Source organism: Lontra canadensis, unplaced genomic scaffold (genome assembly GCF_010015895.1).
Source record: "Lontra canadensis isolate GAN:19392208 unplaced genomic scaffold, GSC_riverotter_1.0 scaffold103, whole genome shotgun sequence".
Lineage (NCBI taxonomy): Eukaryota > Metazoa > Chordata > Mammalia > Carnivora > Mustelidae > Lontra > Lontra canadensis.
Window position 1 is genome coordinate 5,976,392 of NW_022631097.1, and position 21,567 is coordinate 5,997,958.

The 21,567-nt window shown below is 41.9% G+C and overlaps 1 protein-coding gene across 3 annotated transcripts in view; it reads left to right on the top strand.

The window, feature by feature from the left end:
• ATP8A2 (ATPase phospholipid transporting 8A2) overlaps positions 1 to 21,567 on the top strand; it is a 587,617-nt gene that overhangs the window by 558,825 nt on the left and 7,225 nt on the right. For all 3 annotated transcript variants that reach the window (XM_032838223.1, XM_032838221.1, XM_032838222.1), the window contains exon 36: positions 20,880 to 20,971. In XM_032838223.1, the coding sequence (XP_032694114.1) occupies positions 20,880 to 20,971 (92 nt within the window). The remainder of the gene's footprint in view (positions 1 to 20,879; positions 20,972 to 21,567) is intronic.

A 21,567-nucleotide genomic window follows, 5' to 3' on the forward strand; every position in this document is an offset into this window, starting at 1 on the left:
GTCATGAGACATTCCAGCTTGTCCAATTTGAACCTCCTGCTGGAGGCCAGTCATGGTGGTTGGGTCCCTGGCCAGGAATGACACCAGGACCCAGACTCTTTCCGCATTTTCACTTTGCTCTAACACTTGATACGAAGTCTGCTCTAGCCCCTGTCCTGATTCCCAGGGAGGTCACCCCACATCAACCTTGCTCACAACCATTGGAAGGAGAGTTTGCCCCTGCCAAGCAAGCAGTTCACAAGTTTCTGTCTTTCTGGAAGGGGTGGGGGCCATGCTGTGCAAACCCTTACAGTCGGGGAAGTGCTGTGGGGCGTAGTTTAGGTTTGGATTACCAGAGTCCATGCACATGGGATTGTTGGGGTAGCAGGGTGTCACTCTGGCGAGGCATGCTCCTCAGCAGGGGAGGAAAGATGTGGATGTTGGTGGAAATAGTAACATGAGTAACATGTCCACTTCAGACCTCTGATCATCTGATGAAAGCTATGCCCTGTCCCTCTACGTGTCCGTTTTGCGTTCGGTTTTTAGGGGATTCACTAACCTCCTGAAGTCTGTTGTTCGTCTCAAAAAAATTGCATCATTTCTAGAGCAGAGATGCATCTTTCTCTTAGACTGTAGTGTTGTCCTGTATGCTTTCTCCATTCTGGAAGCACACCATCTAACACTGGAGATAAACTGTGGTTTTAATTCACTATTTCACCATTTTCATGGATGACCCAGAGAGAGGCCAAGTAATAACATATGAAAAATTAACTGCAAACATCCAATTCATTCTTTAAAAAAAATCATAGTCCAAAGGTTTTTTCCACTGGGAAAGAGAAGGAAAATATGTTTTCCCTGTCCTGTGCACCATGTAGTTTTATTTTCTACCACATCTTTCCTAACGCTATCCCTACATCGTTGCCATGAATCTTTCCACAGACTGCTAGGAACCAAGAGTAAGGTAATCTGGCCAGACCTGTCAGAGCAGCCACATACTGTGGGATCAGGGTGAGCCTTTTCAATGAGAGCTCTTCTCTAACCTGGAAAACATGAGCAAGCAAGGATGTGGACAATCATCTCATTTTGTACTTGGGGAAGAAATGGTTTGCCAGAAATGCCAGGCAATTTTAGCAGCTGTTCTACCTGGAAGAAGGCAAGGACCTGACCCCTGGAGAGCCCTTTCAACCTTGTCTATCCATGTGCCTATCAGTTTTCAGTAAATCCTGCTTTGGAAGTAATGAAAGAAGACCCTGGCAAAGTTTGTGTGGTGTTGCCTCCCTCCCCATGTTCACCCTGAAGAGGCTTCTTTGAAGAGGAAACGCAGAGAGGATTCGATGGGTTGCCAAGACCATCCATGGCCACCAGCCAAATAGAGTTGGGGGTGGGGGGTCACATTTCCCAGCCCTTTGCAGCCCAGGTCTGGTTCTCAATCTGGACAGCCTTCAAAGGACACCAGATAACTGAATGTTAATTTTCCTTTTCTGTTTACCTTAGCAATCAACACACAAATTTTAAAAGGCAGCTGTGGTATGGTTCCTCCTTGTTGCACATAGAATTTTCCAGCAGGTGTGGCCTCCCTTGAACAATTATTGCACACTTGTTCTCTTGAAATTGCTGATTTAAAAACCCACTGTTTATAGTCACTTTCTGCTGAAGAATGTGGATTTTTTTTAATTTTTTTTTACTTTTGGATGAAGAAGATATTTTTCAAGAGACACTTTCAGGTACTTAGCCCAGCTACTTGGCCACAGGAAACAGAATTTTGAGTCTCCATACAGGATTATGGAAAATGAGATTTTAGCTCCAACTCCAAAGCAGATCAGCTAGTTAATGAGGCCCTGACTCAGGTTAGTTCCTGAGGAGGGTCCAGCTGAAGCCCCTGTGTGTCCAGCCCTGGCCAACTCAGTGTGGGTGTCAGCCTCAGGGGGTTGTATAGGCCCACTGTCCCTTGGTGTCCCATGCCTCAGATGCCATTTCTGCCATGAGAATGAAGATCCTGGACCCCAGTGCCTGCATGCGAAGCTGGGAAAAGACGTTGACTCCCAAGTAAAGGGAATGGCAGCCACACACAGGTAGGAAGACTAGGCCCCGTGCTATACCTCGATACAGCACGTTCACTGGCAAAGAGAAGGAAGCTTGGAGGCACACAGATGACTTTTTCCAGTGGCTTTGTCTGGCTCTACCTAGGACCTAAGTGATAATATCACACTGCTCCATGTGGGATGAGGTAGAAGAAGGGTAGAAGAGAATACTTCCCAGTGTTGGTAGTGGAGTGGCCGGACTCCAGAGTACGCACGATCATGAATTCATTCACCCCTCTTTAACATCTTACTGACACACAGCCTCATCTTGTTCCAGAATGGACTTTAAACCCCTCAAAAACATGAATCAAATGTTCTAGTTTAAAAGATAATTTGTTGAAGGCTTCTAGCTCTCTCCAAGGGCTGGGCCAAACTTGGTGTGACTCACTCACGGTCTGAAGTCCTATCAGCAAAGACCCTCTGCCAAGATCTGCACATTTTCTGCCCTGTAATTCTCATAAAGAGAATTTATTGTATTCCCCACCAGTTGGGCCGTGCCTTTTTCCCAGGGAGACCGTATGATGCAGCCACCTGCTTCTACTTTATGCTTTTCCTCTCTGTGAGACTCACATGAGCCATCTGACTCTTGTGAGTACTGGGAGAACACAGAGGTCAGGCTGTGCCAGGTACCTTGATCCCTCATTATCTTTAATTAGTGTTTAGGAGTTTAATCGGTACTGAAGCTTACCTTTCCTTACTTTGACAATTGAGTCACAGGGGGACCCTGGGGCCAACTCTGAATTGTTTGTTTGGATTCTTACTTGAATTTGTAAAGCCCAGTGTCTATTGTGGAGCCCCAGATGCTGTGTGTATTGTAGGGGTCCTAGGAGAGGAGGAGCAAAGTATGGGGACGGTTACTTTCACTGTAATTAATTTGCAGCTTCATGGGCCTATAAGAAAGTTTGCTTTTTTAAAAAAAGATTTTATTTATTTATTTGACAGAGATCACAAGTAGGCAGAGAGAGGTGGGGCGGGAGGGGGATGGGAAGCAGGCTCCCCTCTGAGCAGAGAGCCCAATGTGGGGCTCAATCCCAGGACCCTGGGATCATGACCTGCGCCAAGAGCAGAGGCTTTAACCCACTGAGCCACCCAGGCACCCCAAAGGTTTGCTTTTTTAAAAGAAACTCACATTCATGAACAATCTCAATGATTTCAGACTTGACCCAGGTCTTCAGCTCGAAGAGGCAAACTTGTATCATTTTACATATAAAGACAAGTTCACATTCAAGGAATTTAATTGATTACAATACTGTTATTAAGTCCTTACTGCTATGTCTTTCCCTTCATTAGATGCTCTGTCAAGTCACAGATGATTCTCAGTCTTTTACATGATAAAGCTCCTAACTATACTCTCACCCAATAGGCTTCATTGTTCAAAAACTGTCCTTAATACCTGGCTTCAATTCCCTCTGTTCTTTCACAGCCCCTGTGCTATCTCCAGCTATTGTGTATAAGCATCGAGTCCTTTAAAAATCATCATTGCCTTTTTATAAATATTCTTTCTACCCTCCCAAGTGCGTGTCTTCCCTCCTTCGCCACATGTACGTACTTGCCCCTGTTAAAAGATTAACTGAAGCATGTTAAAAATTGAAAAAGCCTATTTGAGCAAAAATCAGTTTGAATCAGAAGCAACAGACCAGATGTGGTTTGAAGAGCGCTTCCGACAGGAAGGAACTCAGGGAGAGAACTTCATAGAGAAAAGGCAGCTGCAAAGGAAGGAAATTACGGATTGGCTATCGCCAAAAGCCCAGTTGTGTTTGTGATTGGTTGTCCTTGGGTTTCAATTTCATAACCGTGAGGTATTTACAAGCTCAGACTTTGGTTTGCCTACGTAGGCCACCATGGCATTAAAACCACATCCGTCTAAGGACCTCCTTGTTTCATTAATTTAACACCCTTAAATGAGGCCATTGTTTTCAGACTTCATGTGAGGGTGAACTTTGGACCTGTGCTGAAATGCACCATTTCCATTGTACAAGAAAGTAACTCTGGGCCGGTCTGTGTCTGTCTGAGGAGTGTTGACCCTTCTTTGGCAGAATGAGAATGTCGACTTGGTAGTTCTGTGGCCCAGGAAACAGTCTTCTTTACAGAGAAGCTCCTTGTGACTGGATCCTGGCAGGTCACGCCAGCTCCTTCCCTGCCCCAGGATGATGATGGGCCTGCATGGCCTTTGGAAGGAGAAAGACCGAGGGCCCTTCAGCCTGGCCCTTTTCATCTTTGTCTTTGCTTTTGTACTTTGGCTCACCTGCATTTATTCTTCATCTCTCCAATCCCACCACAAACAAGCCTTGAACTTCTTTCTTGTGCTGGGCACTGGTTTTGGTGAACGAGAGAGAGAGAACTGACCCTCCAAGAACATACCTTCCAGTGGGGCACTGAAAGTAAACACAAACTCTGGAGTGAAAAGGGAGATGAAGAAAAATAAAGCAAAGTTTAGGGGTGGGCGTACGGAGGCAGGGAGGTTTACAGTGGATGCTCTGAGGAAGACTGCCCTGAAGGAGAGAGCTACCGTGGGAAGAACATCCTAGAGAGACAACCAAGTGCAAAGACCCTGATGTGGGAAACAATTTAATGTTCTGGGAATGGCAAGAAACAAGAAAGGCCGTGTGGCTGGGGCAGAGGGAGGGGAAGCATCGTAGGGGACTGTGTTTGAGGGAAGCCAGGGTCCTGCATACAGTGTATGATTTTGAGCAGGGAGATGGCACGGGCCAAAGGGTAGAAATAGAACATTGAAGCCTGGAAAGCCGCCTCTTCCTGACCAGCACGGTGCTTCCGCCCTGAGTTCTTTTGCTTTGTCCTTTCCCAAATGCCCCATCAGGAAATGCACAGAGCCTGAGCTACGCCTCCCTCACTGGAGCACACCCGGGGCTTTTCAGCCCACCACAAGGCATTTCACCCAGGCCTCGCTGGGTCAGCCAGGTGCCCTGCTAATTTATCTGTTCCTAACAGCCCCGTGACTCCGACCTGACCTTTTCATAGGCTTTCTGACTGGACCACGGAACTCAGCCTTGTAGAAGGGGAGCCTCACTACCTCGTTACAAGTTGCGAAATGAGGTAATGGTTTCCATATGTGAGGGGGCTGTCATTCAAATTGGACTTCGCCTGCTCTGCTAATGAGGTCAGACGGCTCTGCCTGGGGTGGACGGCCTCTCCCTGGGGTAGGCGGCTGCCGGAGATGGATGAGAGAGTCTCCCACCCCCTTTCGAGGAGCCCAGCGAGGTAGCATTTCTTCGCACTGCAAAAGGACACAAAATAGAAGGAAACGCTTACGTTTTTAGGTTTGTTTAAACTTTTTATTTTGAGATCATTGCAGCTTCACATGTGGCTGTAAGAAATAATACAGAGAGAGCCCATGTAGCCTTTGGTCCGTTTCCCCCCACGGGGACATCTTGCAAAACTATAGGAACAGTATCATGGCCAGGGAATCAACATTGATGCAGTCAAAACAGGAAATATTTCGTCACCACAAGGATATTCATATCTTTTTATAGCCACGTCTACCTTCTGCCCTTGCCTTAGCTCTGGGTAGTTGTTAATCTGTTCTCTATTTCCGTAATTTTATCATTTCAAGAATGTTAATCCGTGAGTCGTACAACGTGTAGTGACCTTTCTTCACTTAGCATAACTCTCTGGGGACTTATCCAGGTTCCTGCGTATTGGGCGTGATTTCTTCTTGTTTCTCGCTGAGTAATATTTCATGGTATGGCTGCACCACACTTTGTTAGACAGTTCACCTGTTACAGGCTATCTGGGTTTCTGGCTTGGGGCTGTTATGAGTAAAACTCCTGTAAATATTTGTTTACAGGTTCCTCTGTGAACGTAAGTCCTTATTTCTCTGGGATAAATGTCCAGGAGTGCAACTGCTGGGTTTGTGGTAGTTGCATATTTAGGTAGATTTTTGTTTTGTTTTGTTTTTCCATTCTGTGGGGTGGTAGTTTGGGCTGCACACAGCTCAGGTTTATCTGATTTTTTTTTCTTTTTACATATAATTCAAATACAGAAACTTTAACTTTTTAAAGTATCTAGTTCAGTGGTTTTTAGTATATTCACAAGGTTGTGACGTGTTTGTTTTTTTTTTTAAGGAAATGCCAAATTGTTTTTTAGAGTGGCCATACCATTTTATATTTCCACCAGTAATTTTTGAGTGATCTAATTTTTCCACATCCTTGCCAGCATTTGTTGTTACTTTTTTTTTTACGTTGACCATTGTGGTAAGTGTGTAGTAATAGCTCATTGTGGTTGTAATTTGCATTTCCCTAATTGCTAATGGTGCTTGACATCTTTTCATGTGCTTGTTTGCCATCTCTATATCCTTCCTGATGAAATGTCTCTTCGTGTCTTTTGCCCATTTTCTAATTGGATTCCCTAGGTTTGGTTTTTTTTTTTTTTTTTTTTTCTGTTGAGTTTTGAGAGTTCGTTATATACTCTAGACTGTTAGTCCTTTGTCAGATAGGTGATTGACAAATATTTTCTCCCACTCTGTAGCTTGTCCTTTCAGCCTCTGGAAGAGAATCTTTCTCAGAAAAAAAAAAGGGGGGGTTTAAGCCCAATTTAATTTTTCTTTATTGATTTTCCTTTTGATGTCAAGTCCCAAGAACTATTTGCATAGTTCTGATCCCAAATATGTTGTCTGATTGTTCTTTCTCTAAGTTGTGTAGTTGTATACTTTGCTTTAAGTCTGTGACTCATATTGAGTTAATTTTTGTATAAAATGGAAACCTATAGAGAGAGTTTGCTTTTTCCCTGTGTATGCACAGTTGCTCTGCAGCATTTGTGGAAATGAGTATCTTTCATTGAATTGCTTTTACACCTTTGTCCAAAATTAAGTAGGTTTTTGTGGTCTTTTTCCTGGGTTCTCTATTCTAGTCCAGTCTATTAATCTATGTGTCTTTCCCTCAACCAATGCCATCCTGTCTTGATTACCATATCCTAGGTCTTGATCCGTTCAATTTTATTCTTCTTTTTCAAAATTCTTTTACCTACTCTAGCTCCTTTGCTTTTCTGTCTATTTTTTAGAGTAATCTTGTCTATACCTACAAAATATCTTGTTGGGATTTTGATAGGAATTGCATTAAACATATTTTCAATTTGGAAAGAATTAGTATTTTTATTATGTTGAGTCTCCCAATCCATGAAAATGATATGTCTCTCCATTTATTTAGATCTTTCTTTTGTCGACATTATGTAGTTTTCAGTGTGTAAGTCCTGTGTGTATTTTGTTAGATTTACACTAAGTATTTCGTATTTTTGAGCAATCATAGATTGCATCATGTTTTTCATTTCAGGATTCATGTGTTCATTGCTAGTACATAGAAATACAACTGACTTTTGTATGTTGGTCTTATACCATGGAACCTTGCCAAGCTCACTTATTAGTGCTGGGAGTTTTATATGCTTGTGTATATATGTGTTGGTATTTTCTTATTTATATTTATATTTCTTGGGATTTTTCTAGACCATCACATCATCTGCAAATGGAAACATTTTTATTACTTCCTTTCTGATCCATATTGCTTTTATTTCCTTTTCTTTCCATATTACACTGGCTATAACTTTCAGCACTGTGCTGAAAAAGAGTGGTGGGAATGGACAATCTTGCCTTACTCCCTATCTTAGGGGATAAGTCTTTCATCACAAAGTATGGTGTTAGCTGTGGGGTTTTAATAGATGTTCTTTGTCAGGTTGAGGAAGTTCCCCTTTATTCCTAATTTGCTAGGAGTTTTTACTTTGTTTTTTAAATCATGAATCTTACAAAGTGTTTTACTCTAGCAATTGATATGATCATGTACTTTTTCCCCCTCTTTAGTCTGTTAATACAGTGGATTACATTGATTGATTTTTGTATATTAAACCAGTGTTGCATCCATAGAATAAAGCCCACTTGTTCATGCGGTGTTGCTTTTGTTATCTATTGCTGAATTGCATTTACTAATATTTTGTTCAGAAATTTTGCATCTATATTCATGAGGAGTTTTGGCTATGGTTTTCTTTTTTTCTTTCGTTAATATCTTTAAATCATTTTGCTGTCTGAATAATACTAGTTTCATAAATGAATTGGAAAATGTCCTTCTTTGATTTTTTGGAAAAGATTGTGTAGAACTGGTGTTAAGTTTTCTTTAAATATATCTGATAGAATTTTCCAGGGAAAATAGGATCCAGTAGAATTCTCCATTTTATCTTTTGTTTTCTGTTTGTTCTGCTTTTCATTTCTGTTTTGTTTTTCCTTCCTTCTTGTGGGTTATTTGAACATTATTTAGAATTCCATTTCGATTTACTTATTGTATTTTTGAATGTGCCTCAAAGTATAGCTTTTTTTTTTTTTTTTTTTTTACTGTTGTTCTATGTACTATATATACATAACTAATCATAGCCTACTGGTATTATTATTTTACCAGTCTGAGTGAAGTACAGAAACCTTACCTCCTTTTACATTTCTTTACCCACCCCCAGATATAATATACTTTTCTGAAATTTTCTTAACTATTTTCTCTATATAAATTTAGAACCACATCAGACAGTGTATAATTTTTGCTTTAACTTAGTCAACTATAATTTGGGAACTTCAAGAAGAAAGGAAAAGCCCATTGTATGTACTCATATTTTTGCTTACCATGTCCTTTGTTTCTTCCTGATGTCCCTTCCACAATTCTTTCTTTTATCATTTCCTTTTTGTTTCTATATCTTCTGTTAGCTATTCTTGTAAGGTAGTTCTGATGGTCACAAATTCTGTTAGTTCCTTCCATTTGAAAACCTCTTCATTTCTTCATTCCAGAAAGATATTTCCACTGAGTGCGCAGTTCTTTTCTTTCAGGACTTGAAAAAATATTATGCCACTTCTGGCCTCAATAGTTTCTGATGAGAAATCCACTGTCATTCTAATTGGTTTTCCCTATAGGTAAAGTATCATTTATCTTTGACTGCTTTGGAGATCTTTTCTTTATCTTTAGTTTCCAGAAATTTAATTATAATCTACCTTGGGCTGGATTTCTTTGAGCTTATCGCATTTAGAATTTATGCAGCTTCTTGAATCTCTAGGTATATGTCTCTCACCAATTTGGAAAGTTATCAGCCTTTATTTCTTTGAGTGGTTTTTCTTTCTCCTCTCCTTCTGGGACTCTGAAGACATGAATGTTATCTCTTCTTTTATTCTCACAGGTCTCTGAGACTCTGTTAGTTTTTTCCTCAGTCTATTTTGTCTGTTGTTCAGACTCAGTCATTGCTACTCTTCTCTCTTCCTGTTTTTACTAATTGTTTCTTCTTTCCTCTCCATCCTGCTATTGAGCCCATCAACCAAGCTTTTCATTTGTTATTGTATTTTTGAGTTCTAAAATTTACAACTGGCTCTTCTTTATATCTTGTTTCTTTTTTGAGGCTTGCTTCTTTTGTTTTCATTTGTTTTAAGCATATTCCTAACTGCACACTGAAGCATTTTTAATCACGACTGCTTTAATAACTTTGTCAGACGATACCACCTTCTCTGTCATCTTGGTGTTGACATCAGTTGGGTTTTTTTCATTCATTTGGACATCTTCCTGGTTCTTTTTATGACAAGTCACTTTCAAATGAAACATGGGCATCTTACGTGTTATCCACACAAGAGCTGACTCTGGATCCTGCTAAGTAGAAGTCATCCAGATACCCTAATCGACCTCCCCTGAAGTCTGCTAGGTGGGGATGGAGTTCCTGCTGTACACACTATCTCCACAGACACTCTAGAAATAGGTAGGTGAGGCACAGGGGAGGGGCCAGGGTATGTCCTTGTTACTACTGGGCAGTGACAAAAGTCCTGATTCCCTATTGGGCCTCTTCTGATACCACACAAAGGATGAGGAGAAGGAATGCCTTCTTTTGCTGGGTGCGGGGACAGAAGATCACTCTTCCCATGTTATCCCTGCGGACACAACAGGGGCTAGAGACCTCATTATCATCTGGCAAGGATGTAAATCCCAGGTCCCCACTTGGCCTCCTCTGTCACCATCCCAGTAGGGCTAAGTTGCCTTGTAGCACCCTCATAAGGGTGGAAGTCTAGGCTCACCACTTGGTCTTTGCTGGCCTGAGAGGAAGTGGAGCCACGGTTGTTTTTTCTTCCCCCCTCCCTGAAGTGTTAGGGTGGTGTTGGGTGTTTATGGTCTAAAAGTTTTCTGTCTTGCTAGGCTGCCCTTTCCTGTTCCTTTGGCTAGAGAAAACAGACTTCTTTCTGGGCTTTTTTGGTTGCACCCAATAGCATTACTGGGTTGCTAGGCTTTTCAACTCCAACTCTGGGATCTGTGAGGCCAAAAGAAAACCGAGATTTCTCATGCTCTGAGGTTCCTTCTCTTCTCTACTTTTTAGTGTCTTTCTCTGTTGGTTTTATATATAATGTCTGGGGTTGTCAGCTGTACTTAGCAAAAGGAACAGAGGAAATACATCTATTCCATCTTCCTAAAAGCAGAAGTCTCTCTGGACAGAAATGTCTTTTAAATATGGGTTTTTGTTTTTTTTAACTTTTTAAAAGTCAGTGGGATATGGTAATGCAGTACTAATTTTCAGGAGAAGCCATTTTTACCAGTTTCATCCAAGATGCTGTTTTAAGTGAAAGGATAATGTGGTTGCCAGCTGCTAGTTTCTGTTTCTTCTTGAACTTTCCTCCCAACTGCATTGGTTTATTTAAGTTATCACTCCTACTAGCAGACACATTGGAAAAGGATCACATGTTATCTGTTTTTGCCTTTAAATCTTTTCAATGTCAGCTACCCCTCTTTTTTTGTTAAAGGCTTCCTGGGCCTTTCTGCCCTTTCTGGGCAGTTCTGTCCATCAACAAGGTTGGCTTTGTGCATCACCTGTGTTCTTACCCAGGGTGGTTGTCGACAGACAGATTCCATCTATCTTGAGGCTGCAGATCTGCTGTTTCTTCTTGCAAATTCACTGCTTAATTTGGCACTACAACTCCTTGGAGGACAAACTTGTCTTTTTGATAGGAAATTACCTAATTCACATTTATGTAAGAGAATGACATTTCTTCCAACACCCAGAACAGTCTGCTTACCCCTTACCCTCTTTCCAAGACTTTGGACGGAAAAACATAAGCACCTTGCTAGTATAAGCCTTTCTTCCCTCCAGTTCCCAGTTGTGGTGGTCAGAGGAGCCTTTAGACCAGGAAGGACAGGAGGGATCTATCCTTTTATTTTTTAATGGAATTTGTATTAAGTTAGTTAACCTTGAGTCCTTAGCCAGACTGTCTTTCAGCTGTTCCATGTCATCTGAATTCTTAACAAAATATAGTATCATATCCCTGTAGAGGCCATGGAGTTATTTTGTTAGGTTTAGTTTCTCACAGTCTCTTCTAGAATTTGGAGGGGGACTTTCCTCCTCTGGCAGACAATTGGGATGATGTCCCTATTCTGTCATCTGTAATACAGAGGAATTCATCTTGGCTGCTATTAGAAAGCCCACTCTATCCTAGCCCAGTGTTGGGCATTGCTGGGACAGATGCAGAGACAAATGATGGCAGAATCAGGCTGTGGAGACACACGAGAATAAAATAGAATAAGACAACAAAATCATCAAATATAGAGCACAAATGCAATTTTATGCATCTAAGCACGTCCTAGGTTCTCAGCCCAGGATGGGGGCTGTGAAGAATGCAAAGACAGTATGACTTGGTCCCTGAAAGAACAGACCCTCTGGTTGAAGCCTCAGAGGACATGTTGGTGCTTCAAGGAATCACGCCTCACAGTGCCTCCCCACCCTCCCTGATCTTTGTGGATCTCCACAAGCTGAAGAATCCAAAGTGGCATCTCTGGCTTGGACCTCTCTAGACCCCAATACCCCGTGGCCTTTCTGAATGTCTCAGAGGCAACTTGAAGCCTCACATCCAAAGCTGGACTCATTGTCTTTCTCACTAAACCTGTTGTTCTGTGTTTCCATCTGGATGACCAATAAGGAGTCATCCATGGTTCAGGATGCAGCTTTAGTGTGGATACTTCCTGAAGCCTTCCTGAGCTTTCTCCTGAGTTTTCACCCCTCAGTTTTACCACTTTTGTGGCCCACATAATCTCCACTGTGGCACTCATCACCTTTGCCATGATATGTGTCTACACCGCGAGATCACCTCAGAGACTGTGAGCTTCATAAGGGCAGGAACAGCACTGGGTCTCACACATCATAGGTGCAGCATAATTGCTGAATGAAAGGAAGTCAGGTTTTAAGAGCAGGATGTGTGTGGATTGGCAGAAAGGGAAAAGGAAAATAATTTACTACCATCTAATGGAACAGAATTCATGAAGGGCTCCTAGCTCTAGGGTCATAACTCCTATCTTATTGGAATCTTAGGCTAGAAAACCTATTTTGTTTTTATTCTTGTTATTTTCACTCATTACATTAGTCTGTTTAACTAAGGCAAGGTTTTTGATCCTACAAAGGCCTAGGTAGGTCTGGAATGCACTTGAGCCTACAAGCTTCTCAGTTTCTGATGTTCAGATTATAAGACGTAAAATAAGTTACCAATTGAGGCTATGAAATCTCATTCTCTAGGGAGCCTTAAAAGTAGGTTAGAATTTCAGTAGTCTGATAGTTTGGTAGATGTTTAGCCTTACCAAAGGAAAAGGAACTTTGGACTAGCTTTTTTCTTGAAGAACCTGTCAGATTTATGCTTTGAATATGGTCCGGCGGTAATTGAAAAATAAGTTTCTAAAAATACCAATTTGTTTTTGGCTTTGTATTTCAGCTGTGATTCCTAGCAGCTGTAACTACTGACAAGATCTAAAAACAGATTTGCAATTATTTGCTGTATCCTCTACGTCCCTGCTCTTTGGCAGTTATGTACGTGGGGTTTTTGCAGGAATAGCCTCCTGACAGAAATGTGGACATGAGTTTATTGTTCGCCAACGTAATGCTTCTTAGCTCTCTGCTCCTTCCTAAACTGCTCATTTTTTTTTTGAGACAGGAGCACACCCCCACCTCTAGGATGTGTCAGTTTCTAAGTAGAGCCTGCTTGTATGGAGTTGTATGACATTGATCTTCACCATCATTACTGGGGAGGCACTGAGAGTGCACATACATTTGGTGAATGTATGTTACATATACCTTTCCTATCCGTAAGTCACAGTCAGCGTATGTGCTTCAGCTAGGATAGGATGCAATCAAAGAAAGCACATTAACGCCAGCATCACCCACCATTAGAGAAGTAAAATGTAATGATGACATCATTAGTAACAGTTCAGGCTATGGGAGGGAACTGACTTCCATTCAGGACCCATTCCCTCTCCTTTCTGTTTAATTGAGTTTTCTTTTGTTTAAATTGTGGTAAAATTCACATAGGGTGAAACTTATTATTTTATATAATCTCTACACCCATCGTGGGGCTTGAACTCAACAACCCAAAAGTCAGGAGTCACATCCCTACCTCCAGGAATGTGCTGGGCTTCCAAGTTCCCCACATCCTCTCCAACATTTGTTATTTTCTGGTTTTTTTTTTGTTTGTTTGTTTGTTTTTGAATTATAGCCATTCTAGTAGATGTTAAGGGTTGTCTTTTTGTGGTTTTGATTTGTATTTCCCTAATGACTAATGGTGTGGAATGTCTTTTCATGTGCTTATTGTCCATTATATTTATTCTTTGGATAAATATCTATTTAAGTCATTTGCCCATTTTTGAATTGGGTTGTCTATTTTGTTGTTAAGTATTGAGGATTATTGATATATTCTGTCTACTAAGCCCTTATCAGTTATGTGATTTGCAAATACTTTCTCTCATTTCATGGTTGTTACCTTTCTACTTTCTTGAGGATGTCCTTTGTTAAGCAGAAGTTTTTAATTTTGCTGAAATCCAGTTTATTTTTTATTTTGTTGCTCGTGCTTTGGGTGTCATATTTCTGAAACCATTGCCAAATCCAAATTTATAAAGATTAAATAACTCCTTTGTTTTCTTCTAAGATTTATACAGTTTTAACTCTTATGCTTAAATCTTTTGTCCATATTTAGTTAATTTTTATATATGATTGCAGGTAAGGACCCAACTTCAGTCTTTTGATTTGGAAATCCAGTTGTTCTGAACTCCATTTGCTGAACAGACTATTCTTTCCTCATAAAATGATTTTGGTAAACTAACCAAAAATCAATTGACTGTAGATATATATGAGTTTATTTCTAGGCTCTTAATTACATTACATTGATTTATGCCAATGTCACACTGTTCTTATTACCATAGCTTTATATTAAGTTTCAAAATCAGGAAATGTGAGTCCTATAACTTTTTTTTTTTCAAGATTATTTTGGTGATTAGGGGTTCCCTTGTAGTTCCCTATGAATCTTAAGATAAATTTTTCCATTTTTGCAAAAAAGACTATAAGAATTTTGTCGTTAGACAAAAGCAGTTGTGCTTTGTTAAAACTTCCAACAAGTTTGTCAAATAGAAGTGGTAAAAGCAGACATCCTTTGTTTTCTTCCTGATCGTAGAGACATAGCTTTCAGTCTTTCACCACTGAGTATGATGTTAGCTCTGGGTCCTTCATAAATGACCTGTGCTGTGTTGAGGAATTTCCCTTCTGTCCTTTGTTTGCTGAGTATTTTTATCATGGAAGAGTGCTGGATTTTGTCAAATGCTTTTTCTGCATCAATTGAGATGATTATGTGATGGTTTTCCTTCATCCTGTTAATGTGTGGTATATTACATTGATTGATTTCTATATGTTGAACCATCCTTGCATTCCTGGGATAAATCCTATTTGGTCATGGTGTTTAATCCTTTTATTATGTGGCTGAATTCAGTTTGCCAGTATTTTCTTGAGGATTCTCTCTCCTTTTTTTAAACCAAAATCTCACAGATTTAAATTGTCCTCCCCTGTGCTAATTTGTACTCCTTTTTTCTCTTCTTATTATTATTCAAAATTAACCAAATACTTAGTTGTGTTTCCTTCACCTTTTTTCCTGTGTCTTTGTGAGTAGATAGCTCTAAAACATGTAGATGCCACAATACTATGAAGGACAAATATCATTATCACCCCTTTCTATCTTGAGCTTTTTCAAGATTATCTGCTCATGAGAAATGTTAATTATATTCATTCATAATGCTTTTTTTTTTTTCTTCCACAGAGAAGAAAAAGGGAAATTGGGAAAATAATATTCCTTTACATTTTCAACATTGGAGCACATAGAGAAGCCAGTGGCACAAACATTACCACTAGAGTTTTTTATAAGCTCTAGGATCCTTTTCATTACCCAAAGCTTTGTCAGACATGTTGCTATTTTAAAGGTCTCCAGAAAAGGTTGTTTCTAAGGATGGCAAGACTTGAGAAGGAACAGTACTATGACTTTGTTTTGTAGCCATAATGTTTTCCAGTAATTGGGTCAGGGAAATATAAATTATTCACCAAAACCAGATAAAGTCAATATGGTAGACTAAGCTGACTCAGAACTTTTCCAAATGGATAGAAATGCTCAGTGAAATAAGAACAAATGAAGGCTTTTAATATGTAATCAAGTTCAAAAGAAGCACACAGAAACCTAGATGCTAAAGATGGAGAGACACAAAAGCCAGGAGGCTAAGAGGGAGATGAAGCTGAAGAAGGGACATCAGACCACATAAGAGACAGGGACTGATGGTTCAGAGATTAATGCAGAGAGAGGAGAGAGGAGAGATAAAACCTCAGTCCCATGTGAGATAGAAGAAAACCCTATACACAAAGCTGCAAATTTGGTTAGGCTGCTATTTTAATGAAACAGAAACTAGAAACATTTTATTCACTAGTTTGACAAAGCAGCAATGCAGAGGAAAGAATTACCCACTAGAAACTGGAAGCCCATGCTTATGTATGAGTTCCAATTTTAGACTATTCCCAATGCTATAGGAACTAAGCTAATACAAAAATTGATTTAACCCATAGGATCCTGGCAGAGGCAAAAGAAAATCATTCTGAAGAGTAACTAGAGCACACAGAGTAAATAAACCACAGTGAAGGAGAGTCAGGAATATGGCAGACAGTTAGTAGCCCCCCTTACATCTCCCCAAGAATAGGAGATGCAAGGAATGTCTGAGAGAATCTATAAAATACTGAAGAAAGAAGACACTGAAATCAAAAAGCAAGAGTTAGACAATATGTAAGAACAGGTGGGTCTGGAAGATAAACATGAAAAGGATTCTAACTTAAAGCATGCCAGTCAGCTAAATAATAGTTTAGATAAAGACAAAGAAAAAAAGGAAATGGAAAATCTAGAGATGTTGGGATGTGGGAGATAGAATTATATATAACAGAAGCCCCAAATAAGAAAACCAGATAATTGGGGACAGGCAGTATTCAAAGTGTTTTCCACACAGGAAGATAAACTTTTGAGTTACAGTGGCTTTCCAGGTCTGAGCAGCAAAGCAGGGTATAAAATCAAATCTACACCTAAGTGTTGCAACAGAACTGCAGAACACTAAAGACAGAGTAATTCTAAAAGCATCTAGAAGGAAAAAGACAGATTACCTGTGGGGCGCCTGGGTGGCTCAGTGGGTTAAAGCCTCTGCCTTCGGCTCAGGTCATGATCTCAGGGTCCTGGGATTGAGCCCCGAGTCGGGCTCTCTGCTCAGTGGGGAGCCTGCTTCCCTTCCTCTCTCTCTGCCTGCCTCTCTGCCTACTTGTGATCTCTGTCAAATAAATAAAATCTTTAAAAAAAAAAAAAGAGTACCTGTGATGAACTAGTCCTCTAAATGAGTAGATAATTAAACAGAATATAAAAAAGAAGAAACAAAGAAGGAGCAAAGAAAACTGTGATACATGAGAAGTATAAAATAAATGACACTACTTAGACATATGTTAGAACATGATTAAGTATTAGTTGTGTTGCATATATATGTAAAACAAAAGTATGACAGGGATGGGAGATTATTTCTTTTTTGTTATTTTATTTTATTTTTTCAGTGTTCCAAGATTCATTGTTTATGCACCACACCCAGTGCTCCATGTAATACATGCCCTCCTTAATACCCACCACCAGGCTCACCCATCCCCCACCTCCCTCCCCTTCATACCCTGTTTGTTTCTCAGAGTCCACAGTCTCTCATGGTTCTTCTCCCCCTCTGACTTCCCCCAATTCACTTTTCCTTTCCTTCTCCTAATGTCCTCCATGTTATTCCTTATGCTCCACAAATAAGTGAAACCATATGATAATTGACTCTTCTTGACTTATTTCACTCAACATAATCTCCTCCAGTCCTGTCCATGTTGATACAAAAGTTGGATATTCATCTTTTCTGAGGGAGGCATAATATTCCATTGTATATATGGACCATATCTTCTTATCCATACGTCTGTTGAAGGGCATCTTGGCTCTTTCCACAGTCCGGTGACTGTGGCCATTGTTGCTATGAACATTGGGGTACAGGTGGCCCTTCTTTTCGCTACATCTGTATCTTTGGGATAAACACCCAGTAGTGCAATTGCAAGGTCATAGGGTAGCTCTATTTTCAATTTCTTAAGGAATCTCCACACTCTTTTCCAAAGTGGCTGCACCAACTTGCATTCCCACCAATAGTGTAAAAGGGTTCCCCTTTCTCCACAGCCTCTCCAGCACTTCTTGTTTCCTGTCTTGTTAATTTTGGCCATTCTAACTGGTGTCAGGTGGTATCTCAATGTGGTTTTGATTTGAATCTCCCTGATGACTAATGATGATGATCATTTTTTCATCTGTCTGTTAGCCATTTGTATGTCTTCACTGGAGAAATGTCTGTTCATGTCTTCTGCCCATTTTTTGATGTGATTATCTGTTTTTTTGAGTGTTGAGTTTGAGAAGTTCTGTATAGATCTTGAATATCAGCCCTTTGTCTTTAGTGTCATTTGCAAATATCTGATGGGAGATTATAACCTTGTTACACTAGAAGGGAAAAGAATGGGAGGAATATAAGGGACTTTATATTTGAGATTTTATTGTTTTGTTAAAATATGAAGTAGGGGTGCCTGACTGGCTCAGTCAGAGGAGCATGGGACTCTTGACCTCAAGGTCGTGAGTTCAAGCCACACACTAGGTGTGGAGATTACAAAAAAAAAAAATATATATATATATATATATTTAAAAATTTTTTTGAAGTGGTTCTCACCAGGACAGGACTTGGTGTGAGAGTGCAAATGGAGACCAAGTACCCTGTCTGAGTATGTGAAAGTTGTAATTCAAGCTGACAAATAGCCATATACCTCGATTAATATACCTTCAAAAAGACTGTGATGCTTTGTGATTCCCAGATTCTCTGGGGGTTGGAGCCAGAAAGTGGTGGCATGGAGAAGAGTTAGCAGACCCCAGCTCTGTCTTGCACTGGGAGGGAGTTGCACACATGTGTTTGGACATCCTTGTCCATTCATGTCCCATGCGAAGAACCACCCATTGGCCACCCACAGGCCTAGGAGAGTGCACAACACCTATAGGATCTGCTCTTAGGAAGATGGAGCTAGTGAGGAAGTCAGGCTGGCCTTGGATGCCAGCTTGGAGAGATGTTGCTCAACAGGGATTTCTGGTGTCCCAGATTCCTGAGCCGGAGGACAGGTATGGCCTCTGGGTGGACATGTCTCGTTGGCTCTGTGGAGTCTTTGCCACCTGGCAGGAAGGGCTGCAGGACAGAGTGGATCCCTCTAAAACAAGGGGTCAAGTGGTAGACCGATCGTTTGCTAAAGCTGAATAGGTTGGTGGACATTCACTGTACTGGTTTCGATGAGTTTGGAGTGTTTTGTTATAAAAAAGAGAGAAGCATATACCATTTCACGAGGAAATTAGGGACATCTGCCCGGTGCAGAGGCAGGGGCAGGAACAGTGCCGGTAACACATCCTGTGACCTTTGTATTTGGTACAGCTGAGTCTCCTCACCTGCCCAGTGATAGACCAATGTGTGTGATTTCCCACTTCTGTGGTCCTGCGACATTCTCATTGCCACACAGAGCTTTTGGACCTGAGCGTGGAAGACAGGGATGGCCAGGGCAGAGGAGGGGTGTGCTAGCAGAGCGTAGGCTGAGTCCGTCTACCAGGTTCCTGGGGAGCAAGTGCCTTTTCCTTACCACAACCTGGCTGGAAAGCCTGCCCTTGGGAGCCCAGCCTTTGGGAGCCCCCTCTTCACATACGCCCTGGGCAGAGCCTGGCAGTGCCCTCCATGGAGGCACATGACCTCTCTGGTCACACAGAGAGGACAGCCCTTCATTACCCTCCCCCTGTCCTAAAAGCAGCCAGCACAGGGAGCCCCAGCCTGTCGAGGGCAGTGAGCTCCTGGAGGGACGGCACACTCACGGGCTCCTCCTCGTTCATTGGCTCCTGTCTGCCTACTGGCCAGGGCAGTTGCTCATCAGGGCCTGGTGAGATTAATTTGGCCCATGGAAGAAAAAGACATGAGAGAGAAGGGAAAGCCAGTGTGAAGGGATAGAAAAAGTGTTTTTCCTCATCAGCCATTTTGCCAAGCTTAGCTAGCTGAGGCTCACCTTTAATTGGTGATGAATTAAACATTGTCCTTTCAACGAACATAATCAGAAAATGTTCTCTTCTGGAAACTCAGGGGCAAAATGAACTTCAGCTCTGAGAACTATTGAGAATACCTTGGGCCCCGTTCTTCTTTTTGAGGCCCTTGAGGTCACTGTGAAGTGGACTCCGCTCAGGAGACCATCTTCCTCCGGCTCAAGGCCCACAAACACTGGGAGCGGGGAGGTGCCTGGGACAGCAGGCAGCCGCAGCTTCTGTGCCCTCACGTTCCCACAAACAGCAGATCGGGATGGATTTGTCTGCTATGGCTGCTGTTGCGAAGTACCACAGACTGAGTGACTTAGCAAGGATTTATTTTCTCCCACTTCCCGAGGCTGGCCGTCCCACATCAAGGTGTTGGCAGTGTTTGGTCCTTCTGAGGCTGGTTGATGGCTGTCTTCTTTGTCTTCATATGCACTTCCTTCTGTGGGTTGTCTGTATCCTAATCTCATCTCCTCAAGAGGACACCAGTCACCTTGGATTAAGCCCCACCCTAATGACCCCATTTCACTTAATCACCACTTTAAAGACTGTGTCTCCAAATACAGTCGCATTCCCAAGTAACTGGGGATTACTACTTCAATATATGCATTTGGGGGGAACACAGTTCAGCCCGTATCAGAGGGCAGTGGCAAACTCCCACACCCCAGGAATCTCCTGGGGCAAGCAAAGTGACATTGTAATGATAAGAAAGCAAAGCCCTCTGGCCTACCTGGGCAATTTTAAAGCACCCCCCTTTTGCTTTGGAAGAATAAACAACAGCTATGCTCCATATTTCCTTAGAGTGGTGGCAAACTTGGAGGGAGTCATTTCAGGAGAGGCAAGGAGAGAGTTTCTAATCCTTGTGTTTTACAAGAAAGCTCACCTTTATATTCACTGTTTCAAAATAACAAGTTGTGCAGAAAGAAATCAGTCTCTTGCTGGGGACCCAAGGACCTGGGGGAGGCTTTTGCCCTTGGTAGAGTTTATTGGCTCTGGGAGAGGTGGCTGCAGGTGGAACAGAGGCTCTAAGACATTTACCCTAGAAACAGATCAGTGCTTGCAGAAGCGTTCTGGAAAGCCAAGGGTGTTCCTGGTATGAAAGGGCACTTGTAGTGCACTTCAATTAAAGAGGAAGGCAGCGTTGAGAGGCATTATGTACAGGATAGACTGGAAACAGAGCGCCTTTTAGAAGAAGGAGCGGTGCACTCAAGGTGTCGAGATAGCATCTACTGTAAATAATAGAGCTGCTTGCCAACCTGGATGTTTTTCCTGATGTGAGGAAGCCTTTTCCCTTGTCTGTTTTATTTTTGCAACCTCGAGTCCCTGGGTGAGGCCCTTTGAGAGGTGTTCCCATGAACTGGGACTGACTGCGTTTGATCTACCTGCAGGATGAATGAACGTGACCGCCTACTGAAGAGGCTCAGCCGGAAGACACCCCCCACTCTCTTCCGGGGAGGCTCCATCCATCAGTGTGTCCCCCGTAAGTAGCCCCTGGCCATATCCGCTCAGCCCAACCCCAGGGCGGTGGCTTCAGTAAAGCCTCCTGGTGCTGATAGGGCTGGAAACTGATGCCAAGCCTGAGCCCCACATTTGGAAGTGGAATTTGTGAGTTTGGCCGGAGGCGAGCGTGGCTTGAGTGTAGAAAATTCCCTGGACCCAATCAAATGTCTGAATGACAAAATCCTGAAACTTAAAATCCTGATGTGGTCGAGATCCTTCTGTCAGCCTCCTAAAAAGATTTTGTTCTGAGACTGAAATTATGTTACTTTTAGATTATTGCCCCCAAAGATAGCAATAGGCACTATTTTAGTTAAAATTAGCTTAATTAATTGAAACAATGACAATCACCGAGGGGGAAAAAAAAAATCTCTGTACTTTTCCCAGGAAGGCTGCCTGAGTCTAGCCTGGGTGCCCCCCCTCAACACCAGAGGCCAGGCCTGGTTTCTGCTGAAGAGACCAGACCTAGATGAGGTGGGGAGCAGAGGGGATGTGCCAGACTCCAGGGGAGGGGGCAGGAGGCCTTGAAAAAGAGATGGCTGGCAGAGCTCACAGGGGTTGGGGGGGCTTTTTCAGCCA